Source organism: Pungitius pungitius, chromosome 14 (genome assembly GCF_949316345.1).
Source record: "Pungitius pungitius chromosome 14, fPunPun2.1, whole genome shotgun sequence".
NCBI classification, from domain to species: Eukaryota; Metazoa; Chordata; class Actinopteri; order Perciformes; family Gasterosteidae; genus Pungitius; species Pungitius pungitius.
In genome coordinates, this window is record NC_084913.1 from 874834 (window position 1) to 888265 (window position 13432).

Here is a 13432-nt window from a genome sequence, read left to right on the forward strand (position 1 = left end):
GTGTGTGTGTGTGTGTGTGTCTGGAGGATGAAGACCTCCTCGCTGAGTCTTTTTAAAGATGGCCGCTCTGTCGCCCCCTGCTGGAGCTGCAGATGTTGCGTTCATGTCTTCACATGTCGCCTGTGACTCCTGCAGACCTCTCTGTCTCTCTACTTTCCCACTGCACTTGAACGCCTCCCAACTTCCTGTCTGCGGCCTCCTGCTTGTCTCCGTGCTTTGCTGTGATGAAGACTCCTGGTCTTCATCTTCATTCGGATTATGTCTCACCTCCTCCCTCGTTTCTCTCTTTTTGTCCCGTTTTCTATCATTTGGTGATAAATCTTTATTAATCTTCATCTATATGACATCATACGTTTCATCTCACCTCGTTTTACAGGCGGCTTCCTCAACGTTTAGCTTCTTTTTGGGGAAACTTTTGTGTCAATTGTTACGGATCAAAGGAAAGACACAATCAGCTGATGTCTGGTGTCCAATGAGAAGCACTGCTGATGATTCTGATCTGAGACCAGCAGGTTTAATCCTTATGTTTAGTAGAGACCAACTCTCTTCTCTGTCCTCACATGTCCTCTCCTTTGATTCTAAGTGTCTCCTTTTCAAAAAGCACAGCGTCTTATCTCCGTCTCTTCGAGATGGTTCAGAGACGATGTCTCTTGTTCCTTCACATTTCTCTGAGAAGAGACGAATCAGACGAGTGTTTCTCTCCCCCCTTTCTCCCCCTTTCTCCCCCTCCCCGTGGTGAGTAATGACGGAGACTTAGGGAGACGGAGGAGGATCACGCCTCGTCCTCCGCTTAAAAAGAAGCCTTTTAAAATTTAGATCCCCGCTCAGAGAACAGGCTCTCCCTCTAAGATACACCTTGATCGATTCCCTAACCACCTGGGGGGGGTCGGGGGGTCGGGGGGGGGGGGGGGCAATAATCCCCACCAAAGAATCAAAGCCCAGAGAGCTGCTGCTGAACTACAAAGACTGAAAACACCTTTTTTCCCACCTGAAGACGACGGGGTTTTAATTCATTTATTAAGCTGTTCACCTTAATTTATAAGTATGAAGAAGGAATTTCGGATTCTAGATAATAGACAGGGGGGGGTGGGGACTGGTCCTGGTCTGGGGGGGGGGGGTCACCTTCTATCCAGCATGCTGTTTTGTACCATCGATCCAACAGTAGCACAGTAACCTGCTTCATATCTCTCATCATATGTCAACATGAAACCTACAGAAAGACGTCCAGCAGAAGACGTCCTGCACAGGACGGGTGAGACAGGTGAGACAGGTGAGACGGGTGAGACAGGTGAGACGGGTGAGACGGGTGGGACGGTGAGACAGGTGGGACGGTGGGACGGGTGAGACAGGTGAGACGGGTGAGACGGGTGAGACAGGTGAGACGGGTGAGACAGGTGGGACGGGTGGGACGGGTGAGACAGGTGAGACGGGTGAGACGGGTGAGACGGGTGAGACAGGTGGGACGGGTGGGACGGGTGAGACAGGTGAGACGGGTGAGACGGGTGAGACAGGTGAGACGGGTGAGACAGGTGAGACAGGTGAGACGGGTGAGACGGGTGAGACAGGTGAGACGGGTGAGGACAGGTGAGACAGGTGAGACGGGTGAGACAGGTGAGACGGGTGAGACGGGTGGGGACGGGTGAGACAGGTGAGACAGGTGAGACGGGTGAGACGGGTGAGACGGGTGAGACAGGTGAGACGGGTGAGACAGGTGAGACGGGTGAGACGAGTGAGACGAGTGAGACAGGTGAGACGGGTGAGACGAGTGAGACAGGTGAGACGGGTGAGACGAGTGAGACAGGTGAGACAGGTGAGACGAGTGAGACAGGTGAGACAGGTGAGACGGGTGAGACGGGTGAGACAGGTGAGACAGGTGAGACGGGTGAGACGGGTGAGACGGGATCATTACGCCGCTGGTCTGAAATCAGCCGTCACACAATCAGCAAGGTCACAGAGACCGAGAATTAAAGCTGCCCCCGAATAGAGAAGAGAGAAGGGAGAAGGTTGACTTCAGAAACACCTGACAGAGAGGGACGGGAGGAGAGGAGGGGGGAGGAGAGGAGGGGGGAGGAGGGGGGCAGGAACCCTCTCTCCCTGAACACTTCCTTCTTTCCAGTTTTCACGTGGAAAGAGAAGAAAAAGAATAAAAGGCGACTATTTAAACCTCGCTGACCTCCTGGAGGCCGATAATCTGCCTCCATATTCTACCCCCCCCCCAGCCCCCCGCCCCGTCTGACCCTCCGGGCCACCGTACAGTCACTTCCTGATTGCCACTCTGGATGCTCATTGCTCAAGATTTTTTTTTGTTGGGGGGGTGATTGAAAAAGTTTCAGGGAGCTTCATTTCATGTTTTTCTTTTTTTGTATAAAAAGGTAGAAAGATGTCATTTATTAAAGAGGATGTTTTGAGAATAAGAAAGTACTTTGATGGAATACTTCATGTACTTGTAGTACACCGGAATACAAATATTTCTCAGTTTTGTTATTAGAAATAACACTAATAAAAAACTACTAACATATGACATCAGACAGACGTGATTTACTTCCCGGTTGTAGCAGAGACCGGCTCTGGCCAATCGGTGAGGAGCACGGGGTCAGGTGGTACTCACGGTCCAGGTGACTCTCTCGGATCCCCTCCACGTCCTCGGCGTGGATGAACTGGTAGCACCTCCTGCCCACCACGTCCGCCGGCGCCAGGTCCATGTAGTCACTGATCCTGGAACACATGGTGGGGGGGAAGGGGAGGGGGGAGGGGGGAGGGGGGGGGGGCAACGTGGGGGTGTGAACTTTCTTCTACAATATCAGCCTGAATAGAATCTGTCCTCCGTCTCCGAGGGAAATGTCTGGCAGGAAGATAACGGACAGAAAGAAGCCTCATTCAGACAGGAAGTGGCCCTCGGGGGGGGGGGGGGGGGGGGGGGGGACTTCCTGTCATATCATCATCTGCTCGCATTGTGTCTCCACAAGAAAAGTAATCTGCCCCCCCCATCACTCCCCCCCCCCCTCGTCTTTTTTTTTATAATAAAAACATTTTTTTCCTTCTTCTTCTGCTCTTTTGGCCTGATATGAATCCACCCCCCCCCCCCCCCCCCTCCCTCCACCCCCCCCCCCCCCCCCCCCCTGAGCGAGATGGCGATCCATCAGAAGCACATTTCATCGTTAAACCGGAGAGGATTGGGTCGGACCTCCTCATGAATAACAAGCTCCGCTTCTCTGGGGGCGACAGGATGGAGTTTTATGTTCGACACCATAATGCTGAGTATAATAATAGTAAAATAACAATAGTATATGAAAAGTATAGTAATAGTATAATAATAATAGTATATTAATAGAATAATTAATGATAATATATAATGATAGTTAAATTAAATAATAATAGCGTATAAATAGTAAAATAATAGTATAAAGATTGTTTAATAATACTAGTATAATATTAGAATAATAATAATGGTAAAACAAGTATAATAATATAATCAGAGCATAATGATAATATAATAATAGTTAAAATAATAGTATAATAATCTCCAGCAGGGGGCGACTCCTCTGCTCCCATAGACGTCTATGAGGAAATGACTCTACTTCTGTGTAGTGACCAGCAGGGGGCGGCTCCTCTGCTCCCATAGACGTCTATGAGGAAATGACTCTACTTCTGTGTAGTGACCAGCAGGGGGCGACTCCTCTGCTCCCATAGACGTCTATGAGGAAATGACTCTACTTCTGTGTAGTGACCAGCAGGGGGCGACTCCTCTGCTCCCATAGACGTCTATGAGGAAATGACTCTACTTCTGTGTAGTGACCAGGCAGGGGGGCGACTCCTCTGCTCCCATAGACGTCTATGAGGAAATGACTCTACTTCTGGTGTAGTGACCAGCAGGGGGCGACTCCTCTGCTCCCATAGACGTCTATGAGGAAATGACTCTACTTCTCTATTGATTTATTCCCTCAGTAAACAATGTAAACATGAGTTTATGCTTATATATAAATCATCATAAATCATATAAATCATATTTATTGTATCCAAAACATTTGTCATAACTTACAAATTAAATTTGTTTGTCAATTAGCTCAAATTAAGGAAAAAATGTGAAATGTCTTCCATTGTTTCAGCCTCATTCTGATCCCACCTGTTCTCGCAGTAGATGAACTTGAGGTCCATGTTGACCCGGGTCACGAACATCTGGCAGTCGATGCGGACCTCGTTGATGGTGGGGGGGGGCAGGGCGTGAGCCACCACCACCATCCCTATGATCTGATTGGGCACGGAGCGGCCGTGCGTCAGAGCCATCCTGATGCGCAGGCGCCCCGTGACGTGGATCACCTGACCGGGGGCAACAAACACACGGGGGTAAGTGAGTGGGGGGGGGGGGGGGGGGGGGGCAGAGACGGACTGTTGTATTTCATCTGTTTTCAGACCAGAATGTAACCGTTTTCAATACTTCATCCTCCGTTTAAATGTAACATCTTAAGAGATGTTTTCTTTCATTAAGGCTTTGACCTTTGACCTTTGATCTTATTGTGACTTCCTGACCAACGTAAGAAGTTACAATAAATACAATGTCATTATTGGTTTATTGGTTGGTTAAAAGCATTTACTCCAAAAATGACTTAAATTACACAGTTTTCTTTTCTATTTTTCACATTAACAGAAACTGAAGCTTTCCTCTGGAATAAAAGTGAATGTTTTACTGTTATTATTTATATTATAGATCAGTTCATATGTGATCATAGATTCTCCTGCTTTATACTAATAATAAAACAAATATGAATACATTGATCACATCGATGAATACTGTGGCATCAGAAGAGAGTAGAAGGAGCGTGAAGATCGTGGCGCCTTGCTCAAGGGCACCTCTACAGCGAGGCAGAAGCTCCTCTAACACTGTGTGTGTGTGTGTGTGTGTGTGTGTTTCACTGCAAACGCGTGTAGTAAAATATTCATGCGTGTGCATGAATATTCATGTACGTCTCTGCCTCCGCTGTGATTTGCATGTGATCTGAGTCTGCCAGGTGGAGCACACACACACACACACACACACACACACACACACACGCACACACACACACGCACACGCACACACACACACACACACACACACACACAGACGCTGCATGATGATGTTTTATTTTACTTAAAAAACAAAATAAAACCCTTCCTGCTTTCTACTGTCTTTGACATTTAAAAAAAAATCAATAAATATTATCTGTCCGTAAATTGTATCTTTTCTTTGGTGAATAAAATTGAAGCAGATTTAAGACGTTCTGTCTGAGAAAAAAGATTATTAGCGAAAAACCAGACGAAATCAAACTAAAATATCTGGAAATAAATCAGATGAGAAAACTATGAAATTAAGATTCAAATTAAACATCTGTTTTTATTACAATTTTGGTGTTATTTACTTTTTAAATTTAGTATAAATTCTATTTTTACATCATTGATTGCATAATTCCTCCACTTTCATTATTTGATACTATGATTATGATTAATTATGTATTATTGTAATTCTAATAATAAATATTGTTATTATTTATTTTTCTTATTGTACGATCATATAATTATTTAACTGTTAACAGCATTCATAAAACTGCGTGGTTTTATTGATTTCTACTTTCTATCGATTATTATTATATTATTATTATTAGCGTTCTTCTTTAAAGAATTTCAGATTATTGAGAAAATTGATGTATGATATAATATAAAAACAACTGTAATATTAATGTGAATAAACTTGAGTTGTATTTGTAAATATATTATTGAATCGTAAATAAAAATAATAATTTAAAAAATGTTAAATTATTAATTCATTTATTAAAAATCTATCATAAAAGAAAAAAATAACTAAATTAAAATGATTAAAACCAATTAAAATGGAGAAGTGTAGACACCATAAGTCACACACACACACACACACACACACACACACACACACACACACACACACACACACACACACACGTAATAACTATTTGTCCACGGTAGGATTACAGATTTCCATAAGGATCACTTCATCTGATGACAGAATGTAAGACTATAAGCTACTGGATGGAAATATATTCTCCTGTCCTCAAGGAAATCACACACAGACACACTAACACAATCACGCAGACACACTAACACAATCACACAGACACACAGACACACACCAGCGCACCGACCAACACACTCAAAGACAGAGATGTGTTGGTCAGATCACATAGTCCCGTCTTCCCAGAGTGTGAAGGAAGACGGGATTAGCATGTTAACACTGATCCTGTGTGTGTGTGTGTGTCTGTGTGTGTGCGTAACACACAACAGAAAGAACACAAACAGAAGAGAAACACAACGTCTGTCCTTTTGACTCAGAGTATGAACTTGGATTAAAGTTTCCTTGTGTAGGAAGTGAGAGGAAGGAAGTGAGAAAAAGGAAGTGTAAAGAAGGAGGCGAGGGGAAGGAAGCTAGAGCAAGGAAGTGACAGGAAGAAAGTGAGAAGGAGGAAGTGAGAAGGAGAAAGTGAGAGCAAGGAAGTGAGAGAAAGGAAGTGAGAAGAAGGAAATGAGAAAAAGGAAGTGTAAAGAAGGAGACAAGGGGAAGGAAGCTAGAGCAAGGAAGTGACAGGAAGAAAGTGAGAAGGAGGAAGTGAGAAGGAGAAAGTGAGAGCAAGGAAGTAAGAGAAAGGAAGTGAGAAGAAGGAAATGAGAAAAAGGAAGTGTAAAGAAGGAGACAAGGGGAAGGAAGCTAGAGCAAGGAAGTGAGAGGAAGGAAGCAAAAGCAAGGAAGTGGGAGGAAGGAAGTGAGAAGGAGGAAGTAGCTCACCTTGTATCCTGAGGACTTGATGTGCACTCCTCTCTTGGTGAGCGTCGACTTCATCCTCACGAAGAAGGATCGTTCCAGCAGGTTGTCGGCGGCCAGGAGACTCGGACTGCTGGACTCCACTGAGGAAACAAACAACAACAACAACAACATGAGGAGAGACTCACAACAAGAGCCCACGAAACCATGTGATTCCAGGTTTCACACTTCCTGCAGACACTGAACAAAGCCAGAAGAAAGATTTAGATCGCCGTCAAACTAGTATATATTAATATATATATATATATATTTTTATATATTAATATATATATATATATATATTAATATATATATATATATATATATATATATACCTGTAAAGACCTTTAGTGATCTCTAAGCCTTTATAGTCTCTGGTTTCTCTCTAATCCCTTGTAATCTCTGGTCTCTGGTGGTCTGGTGGTCTCTGGTCTCTAGTGGTCTCTGGCCTTTTGTAGTCTCTGGTCTCTAGTGGTATCTGGTCTCTTGTAGTCTCTGGTCTCTAGTGGTCTCTGGTCTCTAGTGGTATCTGGCCTTTTGTAGTCTCTGGTCTCTAGTGGTCTCTGGTCTCTTGTAGTCTCTGGTCTCTAGTGGTCTCTGGCCTTTTGTAGTCTCTGGTCTCCAGTAGTTTCTGGTCTCTAGTGGTCTCTGGTCTTTGGTGGTCTCTGATCTCTAGTGATCTCTGGTGGTCTAGTGGTATCTGGTCTCTTGTGGTCTCTGGTTTCGAGTGGTCTCTGGTGGTCTATTTGTCTCTGGTCTCTAGTGGTCTCTGGTGGTCTCTGGTATTGTGTGGTCTCTAACACCATCGAGTGTTTTTGTTGGAATCAAAGTCGCTCCAGGTTTGGCTCTCAGGGAACAGGAAATGGATTCCTTCAGAATAAAAGTCGTACTTTCACAAAGATCCATAAACGACTAATCTGAGATTAGAGATTTATTCTGTTTGTTCGATGCAAACATTCAGTTATTCTTTTTTTTAAAGAAAATAGAAATAGAAAGTTATTCTACATGAGTCCTTTGTACTGACAATCTTCTTCTAATATGTTTCTGTGTAGCGCTGGTTGTTTCCTCCCTACACACACACACACACACACACGCACACACACACACACACACACACACACAGACACACACACTCTCTCGCAGGTCTCTAGTGGACGCGGCGGTTTGATCGCACTGATACGTGTTGACAACGTCTAATCTGAAAAAATTGAAAGAAATGAATTAATATGCAAATTCATCCTTTACAATATAAATGTCCTTGAAGAGAGTGAGACAAGAGGGAGGGAGGGACGAAGGGAGGGAGGACGTAAGAGACAAATATAAATGAGACCGAAGAGGAGAAAAACTAAAGTGAGAACAGAGGAAAAGAAAAGAAAGAGATCAAGTAGGAATGGAAAAAGAGAGAAAGATGGAGGAGGGTGGAAAGAAAGGATGAAGGAAAAGAAAAGGCAGTAAGGGAAGGAGGAAGTAAGGAAAGAAAATAACTGAAAAAGAGAAGGGAAGGACGTAAGAGACAGAAGAAGAAAAAAAACCTGAAGCGAGAAAAGAGAAGAAGAAGATGAAGGGAGGAAAGAAGAAGAACACAAGGTGAGAGGATGAAATGAGTGAGTGAGGAGGAGTGAAAATGGGAGAAGACACTGAAAAATATGAATGTAAGAGAGCAAAAGTGAGAGAGAGGGAATAAAGATGAAGGGAATGGAACAGAAGAAAAGAGAGAGAGTAATGGAAGGAAAGGAAGCAAGTTAAAGGAAAGAGAAAGAGGAGAGAAAGAAGGAGGTGAGAGGTGAGGAAGGTGGAGAAGAGTAAAGGAGAAAGGAAACCAGGCCTTAGAAGGAGGTGCAGCTCTCGCCCCTCCTCATTCATCTTCCCCTCCCCTCCTCCTCTCTCCTCCTTCCTCCTCCTCCTCTTCTTTCTTCCATCCTTCTCCCTCCTCCTCCACCTCCCTCCTCCTCCTCCTTCCTCTCGCCTCCATCCCTCCGTCAGTCCGCCCTCTCTCGGTCCTCCAGGAAATCAGCTGCGATCTGACGGAGGAATAATGATGATGGAGAGAGAGGGAGGACGGACAGTCGACAGGGGAGCAGGACTCCCCCCTCCTCCCCCCTCCTCCCCCCTCTCTCCCTCTGTCTGTCTCCCTCTTTGTTATTCACTTTGAATTAATAGGATTAGTTTCCCCACAGAATCACACACACACACACACACACACACACGAGAGAGATATCACTTTCATTGTCATACACACCCGGTCTCCCCTTTCATTGACACACACACACACATCTTTGCCTAGAATGCACGCTCAGTGTGTGCGTTCTTGTTACATTTTTGTGTCGAGTCGTGGGAGGAAGAGGAGAAGAAGAAGGAGGACGAGAGTGATGCAAGTGGTAGAAGAAGAAGTGACGGGACGGAGGGAGCGAGGCACCACAGGTAAAAGGAGAAGAAGAAGAAGAAGAAGATGAGGATGTGGAGGAGGAGAAGAAGAGGGAGCGTGGGGCCTCGGAGGTGTTTTCTCATTCTGCTCGTTGCCGTGGCGTTGCCGTGGCGTTGCCGTGGCGTCTTCGGGGACGCCGCTCCTACAAGACGCAGATTAGCGCTACAAAGGCAGCAGGTGTCTGCCGGATGCGACTCGGGGGCCTAATTATCTACGGCGCGGAAACTTCTCCCACGTCTGAAGGACAAATGATTCATTAAAAAGAACAACTCACCTACGCCTGTGATCTTTGGACAATACCCAGAGTGCCGAGGGTTTCCTAACACATGCGTGCGTCTCGGCGAGGCGCTGCATCATTGTCAGACGGCGTAACGACGGCGCCCGGTTCAGAGAGCCCGTTGTGTCCGACTGATAACCGATGTGACGCGAGGGGAAGGAAAGACAAACGGCCAAGGTCGCTGTGACCTCCGTCGGCACGGCAACGGGACGTAGGCAAGTGAGACGGATGTAGTTTAACAAGCAGGGGACGGACACGTGTGGCACATTAAGGGAATCAGAAAGCGTCATTCTGTGTAGTGACCAGCAGGGGGCGACTCCTCTGCTCCCATAGACGTCTATGAGGAAATGACTCTACTTCTGTGTAGTGACCAGCAGGGGGCGACTCCTCTGCTCCCATAGACGTCTATGAGGAAATGACTCTACTTCTGTGTAGTGACCAGCAGGGGGCGACTCCTCTGCTCCCATAGACGTCTATGAGGAAATGACTCTACTTCTGTGTAGTGACCAGCAGGGGGCGACTCCTCTGCTCCCATAGACGTCTATGAGGAAATGACTCTACTTCTGTGTAGTGACCAGCAGGGGGCGACTCCTCTGCTCCCATAGACGTCTATGAGGAAATGAGTACTTCTGTGTAGTGACCAGCAGGGGGCGACTCCTCTGCTCCCATAGACGTCTATGAGGAAATGACTCTACTTCTCTCTTGATTTATTCCCTCAGTAAACATTGTAAACATGAGTTTATGGTCTCAGTCTCTAGTTTCAAGTCTTCTTCAATGCAGCATGATGTTCATTTAGTGAATGATGGTCCTTTTAGAGTCAAACAGACCATAAAGAGGGGACGCTTTAGGTCGATTGACAGGTCTCTAACAGACCATAAAGTAACATATCTGTGTCTTGTAGAAAAGTACGTTACAGGTTCCTATATATATATATTAAATGTATTACATCTCTACTCTTCTCTCTCTTCCTTCATCCCTTCCTGCCTCGCCTCCTTTTCTTACCCACAATGCAACAGCAGGAGCCGGGCGATCATGGCAATCATGACAAATGTGCAGAAGTAACCCAAACACACCGTGTATAGACACACACAGACACACACAGTGCGGCGTGCGAGGCATTCATCACACGCGGGAGTATTGTCAGGGAAAGTTTAATTGTGTAAACACTCTGTAACTGTCCTGTCATATTGCCTCCTCTCCGGCTCACTATCGCCTCCATGGCTGTAATTGAATTGCTACCGTCAGTGGGGGAGGGAGGAGTGGGAGGAGGGGGGAGGAAGGCAGAGGAGGGGGGGAGGCGAGGCTCGCCTTATGAATAGAATGTGTTTCCTATCAGGCGGGTTTTGACAAATTGTGTCAGCGCGGAAAGACCAAGTGATCATTTTTCAGTTTAGGAAGAAGAGGAGGAAGAGGAGGAGGATAGGAGCAGAGGGGTGGGGGCATGTACGGAGGAAAAGGAGGGTGGTGTGTGTCTGTGTGTAGTTGTGTAGTTGTGTGTCTATGTGATGGTTCTCCCACAAATCGAGTAGAGCTCCTCCCGTTCCTCCTTTTCTCCTGTCCTGTTCTCCTCCTCTTTCCCCCTCCCTCCCTCCTCTCCTCGCCTTAATTCATTTGACTCCCTCCCTCCCTCCCTCTCCTCCTCTCCTCCTCTCCTCCCCCTTCTCTCATCCATCACCATCTTCCTCCTCTGGCTTTGATGAAAGAAGAAGACTTTTATTTTGACAGTCTCATCAGGACAATGAGCTCAAATCAAACAGCGCTCTGATAGTCTGGAGACGCCTTGATCCCGGCTTTGTCTTTCTTTCTCTCCTCTTGTCCCCCCTCCCTCCCTCCCTCCCTTCCTCCCTCCCCCCCTCCCTCCTCAGTGATCTCCATGTGACAAGACTCTTAAGGCCTCTCTTAGCTGTCTTTAGCCTCTCCTCTTCCTCTTCTGGGAACGGATCCAGGAGGGAAGTGGAAGAGAGTAAAAGGATGCAGACGAGGGGGAGTCGATAGTGAGAAAGGGAGGAGGTAGGGGAGGGATGAGGAAACTTTAAAGGAGGGAGGAAGAGGGAAAGTATGGATTTAGATGAGATTGAATTGTGACCGTGGTGGAGCTCCTTTATAGTCTAACATGAAGTCATGTGACCGTGGTGGAGCTGCTTTAACGTGAAGTCATGTGACCGTGGTGGAGCTCCTTTAACGTGAAGTCATGTGACCGTGGTGGAGCTGCTTTAACGTGAAGTCATGTGACCGTGGTGGAGCTGCTTTAACGTGAAGTCATGTGACCGTGGTGGAGCTCCTTTAACGTGAAGTCATGTGACCGTGGTGGAGCTGCTTTAACGTGAAGTCATGTGACCGTGGTGGAGCTGCTTTAACGTGAAGTCATGTGACCGTGGTGGAGCTGCTTTAACGTGAAGTCATGTGACCGTGGTGGAGCTGCTTTAACGTGAAGTCATGTGACCGTGGTGGAGCTGCTTTAACGTGAAGTCATGTGACCGTGGTGGAGCTGCTTTAACGTGAAGTCATGTGACCGTGGTGGAGCTCCTTTAACGTGAAGTCATGTGACCGTGGTGGAGCTGCTTTAACGTGAAGTCATGTGACCGTGGTGGAGCTGCTTTAACGTGAAGTCATGTGACCGTGGTGGAGCTGCTTTAACGTGAAGTCATGTGACCGTGGTGGAGCTGCTTTAACGTGAAGTCATGTGACCGTGGTGGAGCTGCTTTAACGTGAAGTCATTTAACGTGAAGTCATGTGACCGTGGTGGAGCTCCTTTAACGTGAAGTCATGTGACCGTGGTGGAGCTGCTTTAACGTGAAGTCATGTGACCGTGGTGGAGCTGCTTTAACGTGAAGTCATGTCAAAGTAAAGTGCCGATAAGGAAGGAGAGGAAGGTGAATGAGAGAAAAATTAGTTTTTTCTGATATGAAATCTGGTCTTTGTTTTGCAAGAGGTCAGAGGTCACGAGGACATAGAAACACACATAATGGAGAGATAATAAGTAATTGTCTTAATCTTCAACCTGCATAATTACTTTCAGAGAGAGAGATGGGATTAAAGAAAGAGTGACAGAGGGAGGGTTTGAAGGACACACGGGGGGGGGGGGGAGACATTAGGGAAAATAAACAAGAAAACAAACATAAACAAACAGCACAAAGGTCAGTTTGTCCACGGAGGCCGGTTAGCTAAACACAACACGAGCTGCTACTGGTGTGGCATTTACTGTGAGGACAGTCCTCACAGGACAGGCCCTGTCTGTCTGTGTCCTCACATCCTGTCTGTCTGCGTCCTCACATCATGTCTGTCTGTGTCCTCACATCCTGTCTGTCTGCGTCCTCACATCATGTCTGTCTGTGTCCTCACATCCTGTCTGTCTGCGTCCTCACATCCTGTCTGTCTGTGTCCTCACATCCTGTCTGTCTGCGTCCTCACATCCTGTCTCTCTGTGTTCTCACATCCTGTCTGACTGCGTCCTCACATCATGTCTGTCTGTGTCCTCACATCCTGTCTGTCTGCGTCCTCACATCCTGTCTCTCTGTGTTCTCACATCCTGTCTGACTGCGTCCTCACATCCTGTCTCTCTGTGTTCTCACATCCTGTCTGACTGCGTCCTCACATCATGTCTTTCTGTGTCCTCACATCCCTTATGTGTGTGTCCTCACATTCTGTCTGTCTGCGTCCTCACATCCTGTCTTTCTGTGTCCTCACATCCTGTCTGTCTGTGTCCTCACATCCTGTCTGTCTGCGTCCTCACATCCTGTCTCTCTGTGTCCTCACATCCTGTCTTTCTGCGTCCTCACATCCTGTCTCTCTGTGTCCTCACATCCTGTCTCTCTGTGTCCTCACATCCCTTATGTCTGTGTCCTCACATCCTGTCTCTCTGTGTCCTCACATGCCTTATGTCTGTGTCCTCACATCCTGTCTCTCTGTGTCCTCACATCCCTTA

General features: G+C 46.5%; 1 protein-coding gene across 1 annotated transcript in view; it reads right to left on the minus strand.

The window, feature by feature from the left end:
• LOC119227384 (neuronal PAS domain-containing protein 3) overlaps positions 1–13432 on the minus strand; it is a 142746-nt gene that overhangs the window by 4266 nt on the left and 125048 nt on the right. The window contains 3 exon segments of the mRNA XM_037486128.2: positions 2609–2715; positions 4124–4317; positions 6791–6909. Of these exon segments, the coding sequence (XP_037342025.2) occupies positions 2609–2715; positions 4124–4317; positions 6791–6909 (420 nt within the window).